This window comes from Ovis aries, chromosome 1 (genome assembly GCF_016772045.2).
Source record: "Ovis aries strain OAR_USU_Benz2616 breed Rambouillet chromosome 1, ARS-UI_Ramb_v3.0, whole genome shotgun sequence".
NCBI lineage: Eukaryota > Metazoa > Chordata > Mammalia > Artiodactyla > Bovidae > Ovis > Ovis aries.
In genome coordinates this window covers 118,639,386-118,665,068 of record NC_056054.1, presented here as the reverse complement: position 1 = coordinate 118,665,068, position 25,683 = coordinate 118,639,386, and the positions used below count along the sequence as shown (strand labels likewise).

At 37.9% G+C, this 25,683-nt stretch overlaps 1 protein-coding gene across 1 annotated transcript in view; it reads right to left on the bottom strand.

Moving 5' to 3' along the window:
* Positions 1-20,595, bottom strand: part of LOC121820785 (flavin-containing monooxygenase 5-like) — a 36,169-nt gene extending 15,574 nt beyond the window's left edge. The window contains exons 1-5 of the mRNA XM_060403523.1: positions 20,520-20,595; positions 17,019-17,158; positions 14,032-14,756; positions 7,914-8,056; positions 6,766-6,965 (exon numbers count right to left, since the gene is read on the bottom strand). Of these exons, the coding sequence (XP_060259506.1) occupies positions 6,766-6,965; positions 7,914-8,056; positions 14,032-14,218 (530 nt within the window). The 5' untranslated portion in view covers positions 14,219-14,756; positions 17,019-17,158; positions 20,520-20,595. The remainder of the gene's footprint in view (positions 1-6,765; positions 6,966-7,913; positions 8,057-14,031; positions 14,757-17,018; positions 17,159-20,519) is intronic.
* Between the last annotated feature and the right edge of the window lie 5,088 nt (positions 20,596-25,683).

The following is a 25,683-nucleotide window of genomic DNA, read 5'->3' as shown; positions in this document are numbered from 1 at the left end:
CCTGGCTTGGAGAATTTTGAGCATTACTTTATTAGCATGTGAGATGAGTACAATTGTGTGGTAGTCTGAGCATTCTTTGGCATTGCTTTTATTTGGGATTGGAATGAAAACTGACCTTTTCCAGTCCTGTGGCCACTGCTGACTTTTCCAAATTTGCTGGCATATTGAGTGCAGCACTTTCACAGCATCATCTTTCAGGATTTGAAATAGCTCAATTGGAATTCCATCACCTCCACTAGCTTTGTTCATAGCGATGCTTTCTAAGGCCCACTTGACTTCCCATTCCAGGATGTCTGGCTCTAGATGAGTGATCACACCATCGTGATTATCTGGGTCATGAAGATCTTTTTTGTACAGTTCTTCTGTGTATTCTTGCCACCTCTTCTTAATATCTTATGCTTCTGTTAGGTCCATACCATTTCTGTCCCTTATCGAGCTCATCTTTGCATGAAATATTCCCTTGATATCCCTAATTTTCTTGAAGAGATCTCTAGTCTTTCCCATTCTGTTGTTTTCCTCTATTTTTTTTGCATTGATCTTTGAGGAAGTCTTTCTTATCTCTTCTTGCTATTCTTTGGAATTCTGCATTCAGATGCTTATATCTTTGCTTTTCTCCTTTGCTTTTCACCTCTCTTCTTTTCACAGCTATTTGTAAGGCCTCCCCATACAGTCATTTTGCTTTTTTGCATTTCTTTTCCATGGTGATGGTCTTGATCCCTGTCTCCTGTAGAACGTTAGTAACCTCAGTTTATAGTTCATCAGGCACTCTCTATCAGATCTAGTCCCCTAAATCTATTTCTCACTTCCCCTGTATAATCATAAGAGGTTTGATTTAGGTCATACCTGAATGGTCTAGGGGTTTTCCCTACTTTCTTCAATTTAAGTCTGAATTTGGCAATAAGGAGCTCATGATCTGAGCCGCAGTCAGCTCCCAGTCTTGTTTTTGATGACGGTATAGAGCTTCTCCATCTTTGGCTGCAAAGAATATAATCAATCTGATTTCAGTGTTGACCATCTGGTGATGTCCATGTGTAGAGTCTTCTCTTGTGTTGTTGGAAGAGGGTGTTTGCTATGATCAGTGTGTTCTTTTGGCAAAACTCTATTAGTCTTTGCCCTGCTTCATTCCATACTCCAAGGCCAAATTTACCTGTTGCCCCAGGTGTTTCTTGACTTCCTACTTTTGCATTCCAGTCCCCTCTAATGAAAAGGACATCTTTTTTGGGTGTTAGTTCTAAAAGGTCTTGTAGGTCTCCATAGAACCATTCAACTTCAGCTTCTTCAGCGTTACTGGTTGGGACATAGACTTGGATTACTACGATATTGAATGGTTTGCCTTGGAAACGAACAGAGATCATTCTGTTGTTTTTGAGATTGCATCCAAGTACTGCATTTCAGACTCTTTTGTTGACCATGATGGCTACTCCATTTCTTCTAAAGAATTCTTGCCCACAGGCAGCCAGGAGGAGCTACCCCACATCTAAGGAGCAGTGGCTGCACCGGTGCAGGGGGGCCTAGAGGAGCTACTCCACATTCAAGGTCAGGAGGGGCAGCGGTGAGGAGATACCCCTCATCAAAGGTAAGAAGTAGCAGCTGCACTTTGCTGGAGCAGCAGTGAACAGATATCACATTTCCAAGGTAAGAGAAACCCAAGTTAGAAAACTAGGTGTTGCAAGAGGGCATCAGAGGGTAGACACACTGAAATCATAATCATAAAACCTAGTCAACCTAATCACACTAGGATACAGCCTTGTCTAACTCAATGAAACTAAACCATGCCCTGTGGGGCCACCCAAGATGGGCAGGTCATGGTGGAGAGGTCTGACAGAATGTGGTCCACTGGAGAAGGGAATGGAAAACCACTTCAATATTCTTGCATTGAGAACCCCATGAACAGCACGAAAAGGCAAAGTGATAGGATACTGAAAGAGGAACTCCCCAGGTCAGTAGGTGCCCAATATGCTATTGGAGATCAGTGGAGAAATAACTCCAGAAAGAATGAAGGGACGGAGCCAAAGTAAAAACAATACCCATTTTGAGTTTTTTGTGTGTACGGTATTAGAAAGTGATCTAGTTTCATTCTTTTAAGTGGGTGACCAGTTCTCCCACCACCACTTGTTAAAGAGATTGTCTTTAATCCATTGTATATTCTTGCCTCCTTTGTCAAAGATAAGGTGTCCATAGGTATGTGGATTTATCTCTGGGCTTTCTATTTGGTTCCATTGATCTATATTTCTGTCTTTGTGCCAGTACCATACTGTCTTGATGACTGTAGCTTTGTAGTAGAGCCTGAAGTCAGGCAGGTTGATTCCTCCAGTTCCATTCTTGTTTCTCAAGATTTCTTTGGCTATTCAAGGTTTTTTGTATTTCCATACAAATTGTGAAATTATTTGTTCTATTTCTGTGAAATATACTGCTAGTAGCTTAATAGGTATTGCATTGAATCTATAGATTGCTTTGGGTAGTATACTCATTTTCACTATGTTGATTCTTCCAATCCATTAACATGGTATATTTCTCCATCTGTTAGTGTCCTCTTTGATTTCTTTCACCAGTGTTTTATAGTTTTCTATATATAGGTCTTTAGTTTCTTTAGGTAGATATATTCCTAAGTATTTTATTCTTTTCGTTGCAATGGCGAATGGAATTGTTTCTTAATTTCTTTTTCTATTTTCTCATTATTAGTGTATAGGAATGCAAGGGATTTCTGTGTGTTGATTTTATATCCTGCAACTTTACTATACTCACTGATTAGCACTAGTAATTTTCTGGTGGAGTCTTTAGTGCTTTCTATGTAGAGGATCATGTCATCTGCAAACAGTGAGAGTTTTACTTCTTCTTTCCAATTTGGATTCCTTTTATTTCTTTTTCTGCTCTGATTGCTGTGGCCAAAACTTCCAAAACTATGTTGAATAGTAGTAGTGAAAGTGAGCACCCTTGTCTTCTTCCTGACTTTGGGGGAAATGCTTTCAATTTTTCACCATTGAGGATAATGTTTGCTGTGGGTTTGTCATATATAGCTTTTATTATGTTGAGGTATGTTCCTTCTATTCCTGCTTTCTGGAGAGTTTTTATCATAAATGGATGTTGAATTTTGTCAAAGGCTTTCTCTGCATCTATTGAGATAATCATATGGCTTTTATTTTTCAATTTGTTAATGTGGTGTATTACATTGATTGATTTGTGGATATTGAAGAATCCTTGCACCCCTGGGATAAAGCCCACTTGGTCATGGTGTATGATATTTTTAATGTGTTGTTGGATTCTGATTGCTAGATCACTTTCTAACACCATACACAAAAATAAACTCAAAATGGATTAAAGATATGAATGTAAGACCAAAAACTATAAAACTCCTAGAGGAGAACGTAGGCAAAACACTCTCTGACATATATCACAGCAGGATTCTCTACGACCCAACTCCCAGAATGCTGGAAATAAAAGCAAGAATAAACAAATGGGACCTAATTAAAATTAAAATCTTCTGCACAACAAAGGAAACTAAAGCAAGATGAATAGACAGCCTTCAGAACGGGAGAAAATAATAGCAAATGAAGCAACTGACAAACAACTAAGCTCAAAAATATACAAGCAACTCCTGCATCCCAATTCCAGAAAAACAAACGACTCAGTCAAAAAATGGGCCAAAGAACTAAATAGACACTTCTCCAAAGAAGACATACAAAGGCTAACAAACACATGAAAAGATGCTCAATATCGCTCATTATCAGAGAAATACAAATCAAAACCACAATGAAGTACCATTTCACACCAGTCAGAATGGCTGTGATCCAAAAGTCAAAAAGCAATAAATGCTGGAGAAGGTGTGGAAAAAAGGGAACAGTCTTACACTGTTGGTGGGAATGCAAACTAGTACAGCCACTATGGAGAACAGTGTGGAGATTCCTTTAAAAAGTGGAAATAGAACTGCCTTATGACCCAGCAATCCCACTGCTGGGCATACACACCGAGGAAACCAGAACCGAAGCACTGTTTATAATAGCCAGGACATGGAAACAACCTAGATGTCCATCAGCAGATGAATGGATAAGAAAGCTGTGGTACATATACACAATGGAGTATTACTCAGCAATTAAAAAGAATACATTTGAATCAGTTCTACTGAGGTGGAGGAAACTGGAGCCGATTATACAGAGTGAAGTAAACCAGAAAGAAAAACAGTAACAAAGTATACTAACACATATATATGGAATTTAGAAAGATGGTAATGATAACCCTGTATGTGAGACAGCAAAAGAGACACAGATGTATAGAACAGTCTTTCGGACTCTGGGAGAGGGCGAGGGTGGGGTGATTTGGGAGAATGACATTGAAACATGTATAATATCATATAAGACATGAATCACCAGTCTAGGTTCAATGCAGCCTGCAGGATGCTTGGGGTTGGTGCACTGGGATGACCTGGAGGGATGGTGTGGTGGGGCAGGGGGAGGTGAGAGGGGGATTCAGGATTGGGAACACGTGTACACCCATGGCAGATTCATGTTGATGTGTGGCAAAACCAATACAATATTGTAAAGTAAAAAAAAAAAAACAAAAACAAAACAAAACAAAACAAAAACCAACACAACAATACCCAGTTGTGGATGTGACTGGTGATAGAAGCAAGGTCTGATGCTGTAAGGAGCAATATTGCATAGGAACCTGGAATGTTAGGTCCATGAATCAAGGCAAATTGGAAGTGGTCAAACAGGAGATGGCAAGAGTGAATGTCAACACTCTAGGAAATCAGCGAACTAAAATGGACTGGAATGGACTGACACATATATATGAATTTAACTCAAATGACCATTATATACCCCACGGCTAGGAACCAGACAAATCTAGCCTAAAATCCACTGGGAATATTCAAACCAGCCAATCCTCAACTGTTTACCTTGCCCTGCCCTGCCTGTATATTTTCTGTATATTGTCAAGGCTGCATATTATCAGCCCGCTTATTTAACTTATATGCAGAGTACATCATGAGAAACGCTGGGCTGGAAGAAACACAAGCTGCAATCAAGATTGCCAGGAGAAATATCAATAACCTCAGATATGCAGACCATACTACCCTTATGGCAAAAAGTGAAGAGGAACTAAAAAGCCTCTTGATGAAAGTGAAAGAGGAGAGTGAAAAAGTTGGCTTAAAGCTCAACATTCAGAAAGTGAAGATCATGGCATCTGGTAACATCACTTCATGGGAAATAGATGGGGAAACAGTGGAAACAGTGTCAGATTTTATTTTTTTGGGCTCCAAAATCACTGCAGATGGTAATTGCAGCCATGAAATTAAAAGATGCTTACTTCTTGGAAGGAAAGTTATGACCAACCTAGACAGCATATTCAAAAGCAGAGACATTACTTTGCCAACAAATGTCCATCTAGTCAAAGCTATGGTTTTTCCATTGGTCATGTATGGATGTGAGAGTTGGACTATAAAGAAAGCTGAGCGCCGAAGAATTGATGCTTTTGAACTGTGGTGTTGGAGAAGACTCTTGAGAGTCCCTTGGACTGCAAGGAGATCCAACCAGTCCATTCTAAAGGGGATCAGCCCTGGGATTTCTTCGGAAGGAATGATGCTAAAGCTGAAACTCCAGTACTTTGGCCACCTCATGCGAAGAGTTGACTCATTGGAAGACTCTGATGCTGGGAGGGATTGGGGGCAGGAGGAGAAGGGGATGACAGAGGATGAGATGGCTGGATGGCATCATTGACTCCATGGACATGAGTTTGGGTGAACTCTGGGAGTTGGTAATGGACAGGGAGACCTGGCATGCTGCAATTCATGGGGTCGCAGAGTCAGACACGACTACATGACTGAACTGCACTGAACTGAACTGCCCTGCTTGTCCCATAGAAACCCCAATCAAGTCTCTAGTATCTGTTTTCCCCTTGTTTCTGTTTCTAGCTGAATAAATTCCCATGTGGCCTTTCATGGCTTGGTATGTCTCTTTCTCTAAGAAAATGTAAGTAATACATTCTCCTTACAATGTCATTGACCTCTCCATGTTGCTGCTCACTTACCTCCATAAACTAAAATCCCATGAGTATAGTTTTAATATGTTTAGAAAATTAATTAGACAATAAAACAAGAGAAAATTGATGAACATTTATTATGTGTTTGGGACTAGTGTAAACTGTATATGTATTTTCCTCTTTAATGTTCAAAACAGCCACTGAATTGGTGAATATTTTCACCATTTTATATATAAGGAAGATGAAGCACAAATAGTTAAGTAAATCTGATCAATATCACACACCTATAAAGTGGTGACACTAGGATTCACACTACAGGTGTCTGGATTCAGATTTCTATTCAAGAGAAAGAAAGAATGTATTGAATTTCAAAGGACTCTCTCACAAGTCTTCCATCTTGTTGATGGAATCTTACCAGATTCCTGACTTTTTGAAAATTTGCCTCAGAAAGATGGAGTTTATTTTTATGGCATAGTATATTATTTGCTTCTCTACAGTCTAAGGTTTCAGAGCCTAAAGAAAAAGTGCACAGTAGCTTGAAAACATCGAGTGGGGACAGATGAAGCTGCCACCATGCCTGAAATTCAATTTCCTTCTTCTAAGTTTAATGAATAGAATGGCCCAGAGAAACATGAGAAAAGAAACGATGATTAACATTCTCCTAAGATAGCCAAAGTCTACTTTCAAGGTGGTAAAACATGAACTCTAAATCATCCTTATGCTCCAAGTTTGGCCCACTGATTCCAAAAGGCAACAGCAAAATTACTTTTTTAAAATCCTAGAACATACCTGTGTTGAGGTAGCAAGCCATAAATTTCATGGTTAAAGCGAGCATTTAATTTATTCTCTGCCCATCTGTTGATTAAAAATTCAGGGCAAATTTTGTTGAGAAGAGAATTAAAATGAGTAAAGAGAACAGTGTCCATGGGCATCCCATAATCCCAGACCCGGTTCCAAATCCATGCACCACGTCTTGTGCTGAGAAACACCTAGGAGAGAATGCAAGTAAATGCACAATAGATATGATAGTTCACTTTCATAGGATAATTTCTCAGTTCTTCAGATAGCACTCATTTGGCTCATGGGAAGGAATGGATAAAAACTCTATTGTCCTTTATCTTGAAGAGTTCTGTTCTCAAAAGCAGGAAGGCCAACAAATAGTTACACACACTCCCACATACAGACACATCTGACTTGTTGCTTATAGCACCAAACCTTCTTCTGGATCAACCCACTATTCTTTTTGAACCTTTCCAAAAGCAGTATTTGATGTCTGCAATGTCTTAAATTCCAAAAACACATAAGATTCAAAAAGGCTAGATATCAACAGTTGACACAAAGATCCCATCCAGCTGCTAATGACTGTGTTGTAGTAACTACAACACTTAGTTAATTTGTATCCCTATTGAAGGAATTGGGGTTGGAAGATGGTGTCAAGTGTCATGTCAATGAAAAATAAAGAGATTTAAAAAATGGTTATCTAGTAAGTTTTTTTTTCTTCTTTTTTTGGGAGGGGGGTTAATTCTTGGCTGAACTGGTAAAATCTTCAGACTCTGGTAAAAATAAACAATTTGAAAGTCTTTGAGGTTTGAAATATTTATTTGTATTTCATTCTCCATTTTTTCTTTTTTGGAGTAGATTATCAAGATGCCTATTAAGGAAACTGGAGAAGGAAATGGCAACCCACTCCAGTAATCTTGCCTGGAGAATTCCAGGGACAGAGGAGCCTGGCAGGCTATAGTCCATGGGATTGCAGAATCAGGCATGACTGAGCAACAATCACTAATTCACTATTGAGGAAACAGATGTGAGGAGGTAATTAACAACCAGTACTGAAACAGCATATGAGTACATACTACACATATTTTGCGCAATTTTCGTATTTCAGAAGGTAGGGGCCAAGTTGCATCTCAAGAAAGAGAATTTAGGCACCAAACCTGTGCAGCTACATGACTGAGCTCAATCGCCAAATCAGCTCCAGAATTTCCAATGCCAATCACAATGATTTTCTTGCCCTGAAATTTCTCTGGACTCTTGTATTCCCAACTGTGAATATATTGACCTTTGAAATGCATGATTCCTGTGGGCAAGAACACAATCAAGCATTGACCGTTATTTTACCTTTTAAACTGCTGGTATATTCTAAAGCTTATTGCTAAACTCAAAGGCCATCTAATTTAAATCTCTCATTTTCTGGTCTACTACTCTTGGTCTGTGAAATGTGCTTCTCTTACAGTATCAGACAGAATTAATTCTCCTACTGTTCTGTTCTGAAACAAAAATTTTATATTTAAACAAATTCTCAGGTTTCTTAAAAAGTCAGATATTTTACTTCTGCCTCTTTTTTTTTAACTTATGTATATCCTGCCAAGTCTTCAAAAAGAGCTTGACTCCTATACAAGTAGCACATCTTCTTTATCCATCATCTTCATTATTATAAATACTGCTCTGATCCAGTTTCCTGTCTTGCTTTCTTAACCCAAGCTTCATCCCTGTCTACCTTATTTTCCATCTCTTCCTAGGCCCAGTACACCCTTTCTACTAATACTAGCACTATTCCCTTTGCTCTCTGCTGCTGCTGCTGCTGCTGCTGCTGCTGCTGCTGCTGCTGCTGCTGCTAAGTCGCTTCAGTCGTGTCCGACTCTGTGCGACCCCATAGACGGCAGCCCACCATGCTCCCCCGTCCCTACTGGGGACAAATGCTCACTGATTCTGAGGCTGAAAGGATATAAAAACATTATTTTTGTTTAAAAAATATGCTCTGACTTAAACAAAAACCTCATGTGGCCAAACCATAATATCTGGTTGATTTTGTACTATTTCATCTTTCAGACAACATTGAGGCCTGCACTTATAGGCTTCTCTGCTCCTCTTGTGACATTGGACAGCCCTGTTCCGTCCTAATTGTGGATCATTCCTTGCTCTTTTTCCTTTATCTGGTGAATGTGCTCCAAAATCTCAGCTTTCCCTTGGAAGCAATTCTTTGATCATCACCTAGTGAATTCCTGAGCTCAATCATTGCTAAGTTCACTTTTCCTTTCAATTTCTGACTACAACTATTCCAATTATTCCCCCTCTTCCTGGTCCTACTAAAATGCCTCTCACTACCTGAAGATAACATTTTATTCTCATTTTTTATGAAACAATAAAAACCTGAGATGAGTTCCTCAACATCTAAAAGTTCCTGTGTTTTCATCTATCCTTCCTCTGTCTCTTTTTCCCAAGATAAAATATTTTTATTCTGTTCCAAAATGAACATTTTGCCCTCTGGCTCAATATGGGAGTAGACCTTGAGATCAAACAAACCTGGGCATACTTCGTAACTTTTTCACTACTAGATGCATTTGTAATGTGTAAAATGGAAATGGTTTCATCTAGCTCATAGGAATGATATAAGGATCTTTTTAACACTCCTAAAACATAGCACTTGAAAAATAAGTCTAATGTTCATCTTTGAATTTCTTAAATCTTATCCCATCCTTTTCCATTTTCAATAATCATCTCTAAGACCCTGTCACCTGCTCAAGCTTTGCCCCCTCAAACAGGCAGAATTAGCTTTCCCAAGACATCTTCTCTCTCAGGAAATGGCAACTCCATTGCCTAGGACAATAACATTATCCTTTTTATCCTTCTATAACATATCACTTTTAAAAAAATCACACCTCATAACTGATCCATCAGCAAATTCTTTTTTTCCAACTTCTACTAGGAAGTAAAGAGATACATGGAGTAATAGGCAAATTTGGCCTTGAGTACAAAATGAAGCAGGGTAAAGGTTAACAGAGGTTTGCCAAGAAATGCACTGGTCATAGCAAACACCTTCTTCCAATAACACTAGAGATGACTCTACACATGGACATCACTAGACGGTCAATACCAAAGTCAGATTGATTTTATTTTTTGCATCCAAAGATGGAGAAAGTCTCTATAGTCAGCAAAAACAAGATGAGAGCTGACTGTGGCTCAGATCATGAACTCCTTATTGCCAAATTCAGATTTAAACTGAAGAAAGTAGGTAAACCACTAGACCATTCAGGTATGACCTAAATAAAATCCCTTACAATATATACAGTGGAAGTGACAAATAGACTCAAGGGATTAAATCTGATAGACAGAGTGCCTGAAGAACTATGGACAGAGGTTTGTGAATTGTACAGGAAACAGTGATCAAGACCATCCCCAAGAAAAAGAAAAGCCAAAAGGCAAAATGGTTGTCCGAGAAGGCCTTACAAATAGCTGAGGAAAGAAGAGAAGTTAAAGGCAAAGGAGAAAATGAAAGATATATCCATATGAATGCAGAGTTCCAAAGAGTAGCAAGGAGAGATAAGAAAGCCTTCTTCAGTGATCAATGCAAAGAAATAGAGGAAAACAATAGAATTAGAAAGACTAGAGATCTCTTCAAGAAAATTAGAGATACCAAGGGAAATTTTCATGCAAAGATGGGCAAAATAAAGAACAGAAATTGCATGGACCAAACAGAAGAAGATATTAAGAAGAAGTGGTAAGAATACAAAAAGAGCAATAAAAAAATGATCTTCACCCAGATAACCACAATGGTGTGATCACTCACCTGGAACCAGACATTCTGTAATATGAAGTCAAGTGGGCCTTAGGAAGCATCACTATAAACAAAGCTAGTGAAGGTGATGGATCCCTGTTGAGCTACTTGAATTCCTGAAAGATGATGCTGTGAAAGTGCTGCACTCAATATGCCAGTAAACTTGGAAAACTCAGCAGTGGCCACAGGACTGGGAAAGGTCAGTTTTCATCGCAATTCCAAAGAAAGGCAATGCCAAAGAATGTTCAACTTCTGCACAATTGCAATCATTTCACATGCTAGCAAAGTAATGCTCAAAATTCTCCAAGTGAGACTTCAAAAGTACATGAACTGAGAACTTGCAGATGTTCAAGCTGGGTTTAGAAAAGGCAGAAGAACCAAAGATCGAATTGCCAACATCCACTGGATCATCAAAAAAGGGAGAGAGTTCCAGAAAAACATCTATTTCTGCTTTATGGACTATGCCAAAGCCTTTGACTGTGTGGACCACAGCAAACTGCAGAAAATTCTTAAAGAGATGGAAGTACCAGACCACCTTACCCGACTTCTGAGAAATATGTATGCAAGTCAAGAAGCATCAGTTAGAACTAGACATGGAACACTGGACTGGTTCCAAATTCAGAAAGGAGTACATCAAGACTGCATGTTGTCACCCTGCTTATTTAACTTCTATGCAGAGTACATCATGCGAAATGCTGAGCTGGATGAAACACAAGCTGGAATCAAGATTTCTGGGAGAAATATCAATAACCTCAGATACACAGATGACATCACCCTTTAGGCAGAAAGCAAAGAACTAAAGAGCCTCTTGATGAAAGTGAACGAGGAGAGTGAAAAAGTTGGCTTAAAACTCAACATTCAAAAAGCTAACATCATGGCATCTGGTCCCATCACTTAACGACAAATAGAGGGGGAAACAGTGGAAACAGTGACAGACTTTATTTTCTTGGGCTGCAACATCACTGCAGATGGTGACTGCATCTATGAAATTAAAAGACCAATGCTCCTCGGAAGAAAAGCTATGACCAATGTAGCATATTAAAAAACAGGATGCTTGGGGCTGGTGCACTGGGATGACCCAGAGGGATGGTACGGGGAGGGAGGGGGGAGGGGGGTCCAGGATGGGGAACACGTGTACACCCATGATGGATTCATGTTGATGTATGGCAAAACCAATACAATATTGTAAAGCAAAATAAATAAATAAAACAAAACTATAGTATAAATAAATAAATAAATAAAAATAAAAAACAGAGACATTATTTTGCCAACAAAAGTCCATCTAGTCAAAGCTATGGTTTTTCCAGTAGTCATGTATGGATGTTAGAGTTGGACTATAAAGAAAGCTGAGCACCGAAGAATTGATGCTTTTGAACTGTGGTGTTGGAGAAGATTCTTGTGAGTCCCTTGGACTGAAAGGAGATCAAACCAGTCAGTCCTAAAGGAAATCAGTCCTGAATATTCATTAGAGGGACTGATGCTGAAGCTAAGATTCCAATACGCTGGCAACCTGTTGCGAAGAACTGAACCATTGGAGAAGACCCTGATGCTGGGAAAGATTGAGGGCAGGAGGAGAAGGGGACAACAGAGGATGGGATGGTTGGATGGTATCACCAACTCGATGGACATGAGTTTGAACAAGCTCTGGGAGTTGGTGATGAACAGGGAAGCCTGGCATGTTGCAGTCCATGGGGTCGCAAAGAGTTGGACATGACTGAGCAATTGAACTGAGCTGAACTTCAAACTATATTTAAGATCCAAGCACCACATTATGTCTCCACTGCCACTATCCTGGTCAAAATCACCATCATTTTCCACCTGAATTAGCAAGAACCTCCTCCCTGGCCTGCCTGTTTTTGCTTTCCCAGCTCCTTCCCCAGCTGTTCTCAACACAATAGCCAACGTGATTGGAGCATGCCACTGCTCTGCTGAAAACTTCCCAGTGGCTCCCACCTCAGTTAAAATCAGAGCTATGGTCCAGACAATGGCCTTTTAAATTCTTATTGATCTGGTGCAGCATTCACTCTCTGTCATCATCTCCCTGTACTCTTGTACTCTCAACACATGGACCTGTCTGGTACACACCTACCTCAAGTTCTTTGCACTGTTTTCTTCCTTTTATACAATCTGCATTCCTCAGTTATTTGCATCACTTCCTCAATGCCTTGGGGTATCTATTCCAGTGCTAGTTTCTTGCTGAAGCCTTACCTGACCACTTCAACTAGCCTTGCATGACAAGCCTGTCTCCCCAACCACCAACCCTTTGCTCTTCCTGGTAGCTGTTTCTCTTCATAGTTATTACCTTTCACATATTTATCCTTTTTTGTGTCTCTCTTCATCTACTACCATGTATACTCCAAGGGGACAAAAATTTTGATCTGTTTAATTCTCTGCTGAGCCTCTGCCACAAAAGTGATGCTCAGTAGATATTTCTTGAATGAATACTGATTGAATGAATACAGGAATATCTAAACCTCTAATATGCTAATAACTAACAGACCGCTTTTGACCTATTTTATCTTTCTCTTTCTTCTTGTGCATTTGGAAACAGACAAAAGAATGGAAAGTGGGGGAATCCAGCATCTCCTGAGAAGCCCAAAGGAGTCTCAGGTTCAGCCCTCTTAGAGTAAACAGGATACATATTCTTCTTCTAGAGCTAAGAAGGAGCTCTTGTGCAGGTAAATCATTGCTGCATGATTCCTTATATTCAGAGTGCTTAAGCTTCCAAATAGTAAGCAGCACTGCAGTATCTTGTGAGATATGTAGTGACACTAGCACTCAGCTATTTGTAGTCATCCTGTTATGCTATGTTTATCTATACATATATATATATATATATACATGGGGCTTCCCTGGTGGCTCAGTGGTAGAGAATCTGCCTGCAATGCAGGAGATACAGGAGAAGCAGGTTCGATCCCTGGGTTGGGAAGATCCTTGGAGGAGTGCATGGCAACCCACTCCAGTTTCTTGCCTGGAGAATAGCATGGACAGAGGAACTTGGCAGGCTATATTCATAGGGTCACAAAGAATCAGACATGACTGAAGCAACTTAGCACTCACTCATCCTTTTTTGTGTCTCTCTCCATCTACTACCATGTATACTCCAAGGGGACAAAAATTTTGATCCGTTTAATTCTCTGCTGAGCCTCTGTGTGTATATATATATACACACACACATTCAGAAATAAAGCAAAATCTTAATATATTTCTGTATCTTTGCTCTTACTAATTACTTCACACTATTAAAATGTAGCACCTTCCTCTTAAATAGCCCAGAACTGGTGGTGATAGGATATTTTAGTATTTTTTATTTTCAATTTTATAAATGTATTATTTGAACTAACTTGAAAAAACTTGCATTACTTTATAATCAGAAAATATAATATTTATTATGAAACTAAGGTGACTTTCAGAATTATAAACTCTCTCCAAAAATAGTAATAGCTACAGTGATAGTATCTCACAACACCAGTGCCCTAGAATTCAATAACACATACCTGGAAATTTCTGAAGTGGCATGAAGGGATTGGTAAAAAGTCCACTACACACCATAATCCCATCAAAGACATAGGATTCCTGTTTTCCTTCAGCCTGCACCACAACATCCCACTGTCCCGTGAAAGAGAAATCAGAGTGCTTCTTCACACTGCACACCTTCGACTGGGAATGAGAAAAAAGACTCATGACCACTCTTCCCTGATGCCCTCAAGAACTCTTGACCTCAATGAATAAGGTTGACTGCAGGTACTCTCATCTGGGCTTTCATTAAAGTGCTCAAGTATAACTGGTCTCCTGAACAAGGCATTTTTAAGGTGAGATTAGCTCAATTTTTTCAGACTACAGTCCTCAGGGTAGCTAGGAGTGATCCCACACCAGGTGTACAGTTTGGCATTTCAGTCAATCTCCCATATTTTCTCCTGAAGGAGACTTCCATGGAGATGTATGATTTCCATGGAGATGTATGTAAAGCTCACAGTTTTGGCCTGGCTTTGGGCTCTAACAAGAGACTTCCTTGTATGCTGGGTGTTCTCTGTCCCACTTACCAGAAACCGGATGTGCTTCAAAAGGTGAAAGTGTTTGACATACATACGGAGATACTCCATGATTTTGGAATTGTGTAAGTAGTTGGGAAAGTGGTCAGGGAAAGGGTAATCACTGTAGGCCATCATCTCCTTTGAAGTGTTGCTGATGACAGACTTGGCCTGCCTCCTTCCGTCTTCTCCTACCAAGAAAACAAAGGACACCTGCTAAAGTATATCGACTTTAACAACAGATCAAACTATGAGTCTTCTTCAAAATGAAGAGCATTGTTATATTAAGGAATTCCACAATGTTAAAACATTCATATACAAAATTATCTCTTTTGATAAGGACAGTCTCTGTAAATATGACCAGGCTGGTGAAATGAAAGCTTTATATGGGCATCACCTAGTGAAATCAGATGACATATTGTGGTATTTGGGGGCATTCTGTCATAGTCCTTGAGATGTATCATTGCATGGCTCCAGCAAGGAAATTGAGATTAAGTCGTTTCTCTGAATCTATTTCTTCACTTCTAAGTAGGTACTTGTCTATGTCACAGAGTTGTTGTGGAGACCAAAGAATACACATAAAATGCTAGGAAAACCTTGCAGGGGAAAGCAATTATCAATGCATGCTTTGTTATAGGACTTATAGAAATTGCATGTATAGGGTGAAAAGGACATCAGACTGGGAGATTGGGGATTTTCTTGAGATGTATCTGTATTAGACATGGTCCATCCAGGAATATGGGAGCTCCTCTCTCGATACTTGAAACAGGGAATGTAATGCAGAGAATTGGTAACATAGGTAATGAGAAACCCGAAAAGCCAACGAGGTATTGGTGAAACGTTCCAGAGGTTAGCAAAGGCAAGCAGTCAGTACCACATCTAGGCTAGACCTAGCCAACTAACAGTTGGTATCTTTTGACCTACCTCCTTTTCCCTCCATGGTAACATTGAAGACCATGTGGTCCAGGAGTATAACTATAAGCTGAAGAAGAGCACTTTAATATGCCTATCTAGTGGCTAGTTTTAGTCACTCAGTCGTGTTCAACTCTTTGCAATCCCGTGAACTGTAGCCCACCAGACTCCTCTGTTAATGGGATTTTCCAGGCAAGAATACAGGAGTGGGTTGCAATTTCCTTCTCCAGGGGATCTCCCCAATCCAGATATTGAATCCATGCTTCCCTCATTGCAGACAGATTCTTTACCACCTGAACCACCAGGGAATATACCTATGATGCAGGCCAAATACTATCACTGTGCTCAGCTCTTGAGATTTCAGCTTTGTCCTGAAATTTTAGAGTTGGTATTAGTTGCCCTGGCTGTACATACATACTCTTGGGCTCAAGATAAAAATCTAAAGTTCATGTATTAGCATATAAGTGATAACTGAAGCCACAGAGGGCTAGGAAGGTATCCTAAAGAACACATAAAAAGTTAAAAAAAAAAAAACAGAAAAGTAAGAAGAGAGCTATAATTAGCAACATGAAAAATACTGAGAAGGAAAATCAGAAAGACAACAGAGTGAAATCACAGAAACTAGAGACAAGTGTTTTAAAAAGGAGCTGATTTTTAACATCATTGGATCCCCTTGAGAAAGCAATACAATTCTGGACAGAAAGTCCATTCAGTTTGTCCATTTTATTGGTAACAGTGGTGAGAGCAGTTTTGGGGAATTGCCAGGATGTCTATCATGTGGTGATGGTGGAGATGAAGGAAGAGCAAGCACACAAGTCTCCTTCAAGGAGCTAGAGTCTGAAAGCAAATGAGATCGATTGAACCTCATCCTTGTGCAGAAGAAAGGAATCAAATCACAGGTATTTTGTTGTTCAATCACTCAGTCATGTCTGACTCTTTGTGATGCCATAAACTGCAGCACACTAGGCCTCCCTATCCTTCACTATCTCCTGGAGCTTGCTCAAACTCATGTCCATTGAGTCGGTGATGCCATCCAACCATCTCATCATCTGTCACTCCTTTCTCCTCCTGCCTTCAACATTTCCCAGCATCAGCGTCTTTTCTAAAGAGTCAGCTCTTTGCATCAGGTGGCCAACATGGAGTTTCAGCTTCAGCATCAGTCCTTCCAATGAATATTCAGGACTGATTTCCTTTAGGACTGACTGGATTGATCCTCTTGCTGTCCAAAGGACTCTCAAGAGCCTTCTCCAACACCACAGTTCAAAACATCAATTCTTTGGTGGCCAGCCTTCCTTATGGTACAATTCTCACATCTGTACATGACTATTGGAAAAATCATAGTTTGACTATAAGGATCTTTGCTGGCAAAGTAATGCCTCTGCTTTTTAATATTCTGTCTACATTGGTCATAGCTTTTCTTCAGAAGAGCAGTAGTTGAAGGCTAAATTAGTGCTGTATTCCTTGCATTCTTATTTCCCAGATATGAAAAAAGGTCATTAGAAGTATATAGTATATAGAAGTATAAGCATATTCAAACTTACCTCATATCTCCACAGCCCTCCAATGTCATTGCTTTCTTCAAAACAGATGGGTTCCAGTCCCTCCTCCAGACAGATCTTAATGGCACCTAATCCACTGACTCCAGCACCAATCATCATAATTCTTTTTCCTTGCATCATGTCTTGCATCAGGAAACAGCATAAAATCAGACTTTTATTTCCATATTTTTTTTCTATCACATAAAGTTAGTTTTTCTCTAAAATTGCTAGTAAATGCATTGAAGGTATATCTTGTTCAAAGCAGATATGCCTTTCAAAGGAGCATCCAGTGCCAGAAAATCTTAGTTCTCTCAAGCTTTCTTGTTTTCAGGTACAAAGGGGAAAAAAATATTTTTTAAACGGTTTGATTCCTAAAATTTTTCTGATCATATGAGCTCACATTTTTACGTTTCTTTTTTTGATAGTTTCCTTATACCTAATACATTTGCACTTACACACTCTCAAAAACCTCTTCATTCATAAATTTTGCTCATACTTTTCTTCCTTCTCATTATGGTTTATTACATAATTAAAATACTTCCCACTGCTATATAATAAGATCATGTTGTTTATGTACTCTATGTATAATAGTTTGCACCTGTTAGTTCCAAACTCCCAACCCAATTTGTTCCTGCCTGGCCCTCCCTTTGGTGACCACAAATCTTTTCTCCATGTCTGTGGGTCTGTTTCTGTTTCACAGATAAGATCACTTGTGTCATATTTGTGTCACATATAAGTTATACTTTGGTATTTTTCTTTCTTTTTCTGAATTACTTCAGTTAGTATGATAATCTCTATATCCACTCATTTAGCTTCAGATGGCATGTGCCATTCTATTTTATGGCCAAGTAATATTCCCCTATATAAATATACTACATCTTTATCCATTTATCTGTTGATGGACATTTAGGTTGCTTCCATATCCTGGCTACTGCAAATATTGCTTCTATAAACATAAGGGTGTATGTATCTTTTTGAATTATATTACAAACAGGTTTTAATTCCTTCCGCTACTACTATCTGCTTATAGGAACACTTATGTACGGTACTTTAGCACATTTTACCTTTATTTAAGCTAGAGAATCCCTATTTTTGCCTCATGATACAGTTTGAAGTGGGGAAAAAAATAAAACCCCAACAGATTTCATCATAAAAGTATCATTCATAACACTCTTCTTGAGGTAGAGTGTGAACTATGTAAAAGTTAGGCATCTTCAGAAAAGTAGTCTGATTGCCTTTACACCAGAGATTAATATTGTGCCATTCATTCATTCAATAGATATCAATTGGCTGCCTAGTATATACCAGACACTACTTTACTGGGGCAGATATAGCATTGAACAGATCAGACACAGTTCTTTAAAAGCATTCTAATGAGGTAGAGACCAAACAATTAAGCAAATAAGTAGTAAGATGACACATTTATGTAGAAAAATTAAGGAGCATACAGTCTATAGGAAATAGAGGAGCCAGGGTATTATTTCATACAGGATGGTCAGAGAAGGACTCAAGAATGACATTTAAGCAGGTAGTAAAGAACCAAGACAAAAGTAAAGAAGCTGGGAATCAACCTTCTTGACTTCAGACTATACTTTAAAACTACAGTCACCAAGGCAGTATGGTACCAGTGCAAAGATAGAAATAGAAATCAATGGAACAAAATAGAAATCCAGAAATAAATCCATGCACCTATGGACACCTTATCTTTGACAAAGGAGGCAAAAATATACAACGGAGAAAAGACAGTCTCTTCAACAAGTGGTGCTGAGGAAACTGTTCAACTACCTGTAAAAGAGTGAATCTAGAACATTTTTAAACATCATATATAAAAATAAACTTAAAATGAATTAAAGATCTAAATGTAAGACTAGACACTATAAAACTCTTAGAGGAAAACATAGGCAAAACACTCTCTGATATAAATCACAGCAAGATCCTCTATGACCCACCTCCCAAAGTAATGGAAATAAAAACAGAGATAAACAAATGGGACCTAATTAAATTTAAAAGCTTTTGCACAACAAGGAAACTATAAGCAAGGTGAAAAGGCAGCCCTCAGAATGGGAGAAAACAACAGCAAATAAAACAACAGACAATAATTAATTTCCAAAATATATAAGCAACCCATGCAGCTCAATACCAGAAAAAGAAAGAGCCCAATCAAAAAGTGGGTAAAAGACTTAAACAAACATTTCTCCAAAGAAGACATTTGGATGGATAATAAACACATGAAAAGATGCTCAGCACCATTCACTATTAGAGAAAAGCAAATCAAAACCACAATGAGGCATCATCTTACATCAGTCAGAGGGCCATCATCAAAAAGTCTACAAACAATAAATGCTGGAGTGAGCATGGAGGAAATGGAACCCTCATACACTGTTGGTGGGAATGAAAACTGGACAGCCACTATGGAGAACAGTGCAGAGATTCCTTAAAAAACATATGACCTAGTAACCCCACTCCTGGGCATATACTCCAAAGGAAACCAGAACTAAAAGAGACACCTGTACTCCAATGTTCACTGCAGCACAGTTTACAATAGCTAGGACATGGAAGCAACCTAGATGTCCATTGGCAGATGAATGGATAAGGAAGTTGTTGTACATATACACAATGGAATGTTACTCAGCTATAAATAGGAACACATTTGAGGCAGTTCTAATGAGGTCGATGAACCTACAGCCTATTATACAGAATGAAGTAAGTCAGAAAGAGAAAGACAAATACTGTATATTAATGAATATATATAGAATCTAGAAGGATGATACTGATGATGGTACATACAGGGCAGCAAAGGAGACACAGAGGTAAAGAACAGACTTTTGGACTCAGTGGGAGAAGATGAGGGCAGGATAATTTGCGAAAATAGCACTGAAACTATATATTACCATATGTAAAGGAGATGAACAGTGCAAATTCAATGCATGAAACAGGGCACCCAGAGCTGGTGCTTTGTGACAACCTAGAGGGAAAGGATGAGACAGGAGGGGAGGAAGTGGTAGGATGTGGGACGGGGATTTCAGGATGGGGGTTACACATGTATACATATGGCCAATTCATGCTGATATATGCCCCAAGCCATCACAATATTATAATGTAATTATCCTCCAATGAAATTAAATTCTTTTTAAAAAGAACCAAGACATGTGATATCTGAGAGAGAATTCCAAGCAGAGAGTCAGGCACTTGGACTTTTTGAAGAAGGAAGGAAAGCCTTATGACTAATACCAAAAGGATATAAGGGGTATAATGAGGTTGGACAGGGAGTATTAATTACAAACATCAGAGGCAGTACCAGTATCAGAGGTCAGATTGGACAGGGTACTTTTTCAAAGGATGGAGAAAAGAATATATTTGGTATTCAGAAATGCAACTTACCTATAAGTACCTCTGATGACACTGCTTCTCTTTCCACTCTCTATTCAACAACATAATGGTTTATCCTCTACCACTTAACAGAACCACAAAGTAATAGTGTTTTCTCAAAGGATGTCTCCTTACCTTATGATGTGGTGATTTCTTCCCCGTATCTCTGCTCTCTACTCTGAATTGAAGGAGAAACTGAGTGGTGTTCTGTAATTTATAAGTTTCAATTATAGTGAATTAGAGTAGCTATTAAAATATGATTATTTTTCTATTTAGAGTTCCTTGGTAAGTCCTTTTAATTTAAGCAAACATGTATGCAGGTCAGGAAGCAACAGTTAAAACTGGACATGGAACAACAGACTGGTTCCAAATAGGAAAAGGAGTACATCAAGGCTGTGTATTGTCACCCTGCTTATATGCAGAGTACATCATGAGAAATGCCAGGCTGGAGGAACCACAAGCTGGAATCAAGATTGCTGGGAGAAATATTAATAACCTCATATGCAGATGACACCACCCTTATGGCAGAAAGTGAAGAGGAACTAAAAAGCCTCTTGATGAAAGTGAAAGAGGAGAGCGAAAAAGTTGGCTTAAAGCTCAACATTCAGAAAACTAAGATCATGGCATCCAGTCCCATCACTTCATGGCAAACAGATGGGGAAACAGTGGAAACACTGACTGACTTTGTTTTTTGGGGGGTTCTAAAATCACTGAAGATTGTGATTGTAGCTATGAAATTAAAATACACTTACTCCTTGGAAGGAAAGTTATGACCAAGCTAGACAGCATATTAAAAAGCAGAGGCATTACTTTGTCAACAAATGTCTGTCTAGTCAAGGCTATGGTTTTTCCAGTGCCATGTATGGATGTGAGAGTTGGGCTATAAAGAAAGCTGAGCACCAAAGAATTGATGCTTTTGAACTGTGGTGTTGGAGAAGACTCTTGAGAGTCCCTTGGACTGCAAGGAGATCCAACCAGTCCATTCTGAAGGAGATCAGTCCTGGGTGTTCATTGGAAGGACTGATGTTGAAGCTGAAACTCCAATACTTTGGTCACCTGATGTGAAGAGCTGACTCATTTGAAAAGACCCTGATGCTAGGAAAGGTTGAGGGCAGGAGGAGAAGGGGACAACAGAGGATGAGATAGTTAGATGGCATCACCAACTCAATGGACATGGGTTTGGGTAGACTCCGGCAGTTGGTGATGAACAGGAAGTTCTGGCATGCTGGAGTTCATGGGGTCGCAAAGAGTCAGACACAACTGAGCGACTGAACTGAACTGAATTGAATCCTGTACCACTGATGTTTTGCTACTCCTTGCAATTGTATCCAGAGGAAATGAGTTTACCCAAAGACAACAGCAATGACTAAATAATCCCTCTGAGTACTACAGTTAATGCATAGTATAGATATTCCAAGTACTTAGCAGAATTATAGAGTCAGCCAACACCCTGGACCACACAAAAGCAGAACAAACCTACATTAGCAAGAAAAATGAATCACAGAAATACATGGAGAAAGAGCATTGCACTTATTAACTTGAAAATTAGACCCAAATATTCACTGTCCATTTTTAAATGCCAAAGCTACTATGCTTCCACTAAGATATATACATTTTTTGGAAAAATTACCTTTCAAATGTCAAAAATGTTTACTCAGATACTTTTCTTGAGGGTATTTAGATTTTTCGGCTGTTGAATGAAGAACTATTAGCACATAGAATTTGTGTTTAGTATGTAATAGGTGTGTCTTTGATCATTTATATCCCCTCAATCCTCCAGGAGCTCCCTTTAAATTCTAGTTTCTAATTGTGTCTGTCCATTTATCCTCTCATCTGAAATAAATCCAGATAAAATCTCAGTGAGCCAAATCCCTCTCCAAATCTCTCTCCATATATGCAGCTCACCCACTTCTGTCCCACTGGAAATGGTAATAACTTGCTCTTTTGATAAATTCTTGATCTATTTTCCTCTTCTCTTGTGAACATTCTATACTAATTAGTTAGCCCTTTTCTTTCTATTGCATATATAAAACACAAGCATATTCCTCTAATCATTCAACAATATGGCCTAAAATAAAAATTTTGAAATACCTGTTAAGTTCCAAGGTCTTTGAGGAAATCCAGGTCATAAAACTAACCTGCAGCAAGAGGAAAAATAAAAGCAGATTTGCTCTTGAAGTCTCCAAGTGCTGAGGTAAGAAATGGGATCCAGAATGCTTCTCTCCTAAGGAGAGCACTGGCTTCTTCTTTGCTCTTTTCTATGCCAAGGTAGCCCACCAAGCTGTTTTTATAAGACGGCTAATTTGCAAAACCCCTCCCTGTGTCTCTCTCATTTTAACCTGGCTTTTAAAATCAGGGCTCTTGTAAAGAAACTGACACGTCATCAAATTTTTCTAAACAGTAACTATGTTAGCCTCGCAAAGTCTAATTAAATCAAAGAGATGATGAAGCTTGGATGAGCAGCTTGGAAATTGATCTATAGTGAAACTTGAAAAATATGGGGTAGCATTTTGTCTCCTGGATGATAAAAATGAATGCAAATGCACTGCAGCTGATAGAGCCCTATCACCAAAGCTAGAATAGGGAATAGGAGCTATTAACCAAATCGATCCTCTGACATAGTTAACATTTTGCATTTTTATGACTATTTCTTTATGGTGATTTCCTACTGCAATGGCTGTGTCAAAAGGCATTTGAGGAATAATTTTTCAGATTTTCAACAGATTATCTCTTAGAAAGATTAAACAGTTTCATTATGATTAAAAATGTTTGAAGATATCTTTACCTTCCCCTTGCTAATTACAAAATATTCCATTTTCTTAATGGAATCTGCAATTCTCTGAAAATCAACAAGTCTATGCTCTATACATATATTTTTGGTTCCTATGTGTTCCTTCTTTGGTAAATCTGATGAATATCATTTCTACATTACCATTTTTTTTCTCCCAAACATTTTCAAATATTTTCTCTCATTTTATCATTAGTTTTTAAAAATTACATAGATTTTTTTCTTCCATTTTGATCAAGTGATACATATTTTTTTCTCTAATTGTTGATGGGTATTTGTCATAGTCAGTTTTCTGTATCTCAAGATTTGTGAAATTATTCATATATATTGACTTTTTTCTTATGGTTTTATACTTTTACTTAAGTCTTTGGTATTTCCAGAGTTCAATTTTGACATAGTATAAGTCAATGCTTCAACTTGATCCTTTTCTTCAACAGTTCACTGGGTGACTTTGACCATTTTATTGAACAAATCCTTTCTCTATCATACTGGAAATGCCACCTTTATAAAATATGCAATACCTATACTTTGGGGTTTATTTCCTTCTCCAAGAATGCTTCTTTACATTCAGATATCAAAATCACACTGTTTAGTTATTGTTGCTTTAAAGGATATTGTATTTTGCAGCCTCCAACTGTTACTCTTCTGTTTTGATAATTTATTCACTTTCTATCATTTATATTTCTCAATGAAACAAATCAGCTTTTCACAGTTACAACAGAATAAGTTTATTAAACTCATCAGCTAATTATGGGATAATTGGCATATTTATATCATGGAAATTTATTCACATTTTTTTCCCTATTGTAAGCTTTCCTTTATAAAATGAGTCACAAATTTTATTGTTGATTTCTAGTTGTGTGTCTGATTTTTATCAGCAATGCTAATTTTTCCATTGTAATTTTAAACTTACTTCTGGCATATTAGTTAATAGCTGTGTACATTATCAGTTACTTATATATTATACGGAAAACTATACATATGTTATTTTTAATAGTTCACACATGCACATATGTTTCAATCATTTTGACCAGCCCATTTTAAGTATTTCATAGATTCTCATGTCAGTCCACATTAAACAATCAAAGAATCAAAACAATAATACCATTTGGTTTCTCCCTTTCTGTTAAGCATCCCTCTTATTTACTGAGTTGTCTACAATTTTCAGAGCAGTAATGCTTGCTCTTGGTCTGAGGAACATACATTATAACTTATAAGGAAATAATTTTTCTCTTCATAAATTGTTCTGTGTGGGTATATGAGTGTATCCCTTGTGTCTGTGTGTTTAATCAGGAAACAATATTGATTTTATTGGATGTATTCCTGAATCTATTAAAATAATCATATACTTTTAAAATTTGTATCTATTGCTGTAATGGGCTATATTAATAGATTTCGCCATTTGAATAATGTTTGCATCCAACACTAAATCTTGCTTAGTCTTGATATATGAATATTCAATAATGTTGTATTCTATTTCTTGGAATTTTAAAACAGTTTTTGCATTTAAACTTTTATCTAAGATTGTTCTACTGCTACTTTCTGCTGTCTTTGTCAAGGCTATGCTACCTTTGTTATCAGGGATATGAAAATTTTCATATTTACTTTATACTTTGGACAGTTAACATGGTATGATAATTATCTATTACATTGAAGGCCAATATCCTTCAATATAAGATATTATTAGCATAACTGTCTGATATGCTGTCAAAATAGGCTAATAATTGTCTGAGCCCAGTTATTTTCTTTTACTGTTTTAAACTCTTCATTTTTTTTAAGCTTATGCTTTTTCACATATCAATTCAGTTAATTATTCTTTTCATTGAAGGTTCAATCTTCAAAATATTCATCAGCTATTCATTATAATCTATGACTTTCAGATATCTGCTGATTTTAACTGTCCCTATGTTTCTTCTTAATCTTGTATTTTGTCCATTCACTTAATTTTACTTTGGGTTAGTAGTAAAGCTTCTCCAATCAGATCGCAATGAGATAAGGAGATTATACCAGGATGTAAATCAATGCATAACTTCAACAGAAGCTTGCAACAACACCAAAAATTTAATGGACATCAGCTGTGTCTTTACATAATTTAGTTAACTTACATTTTTGCACAAACTCCTTGTATCCGAGTGGATAAATTACAGTTGATTGAGAATACAATCACACTGAATTAGAGCTAGAGCCTTGTTTATTTTACTTTGCACTCCAAAAAATCAGTTTTTCAGTTTACTATCAAGTCTACAATTTTTGCTTTATTAATTCATGAATTTCTGCTTTTATTTTTGTTTCTTTTATTATGCTTTCCTTAAATTTGATTTATTGTTTCTTAACTTTTTAGTTATCTTATTTATTTATGTATTTTTATCATCGTTTATTCTTTATGGTTAAAATCTCTCTTTAATCACTATTTTGGCATGTTCCCTATTACACTTTTAAGATATAATATTCCTATGCTCATTATTTTCTGAAATGCCCTGTAATCATGTCAGATTTCTCTCCTTTAACTTG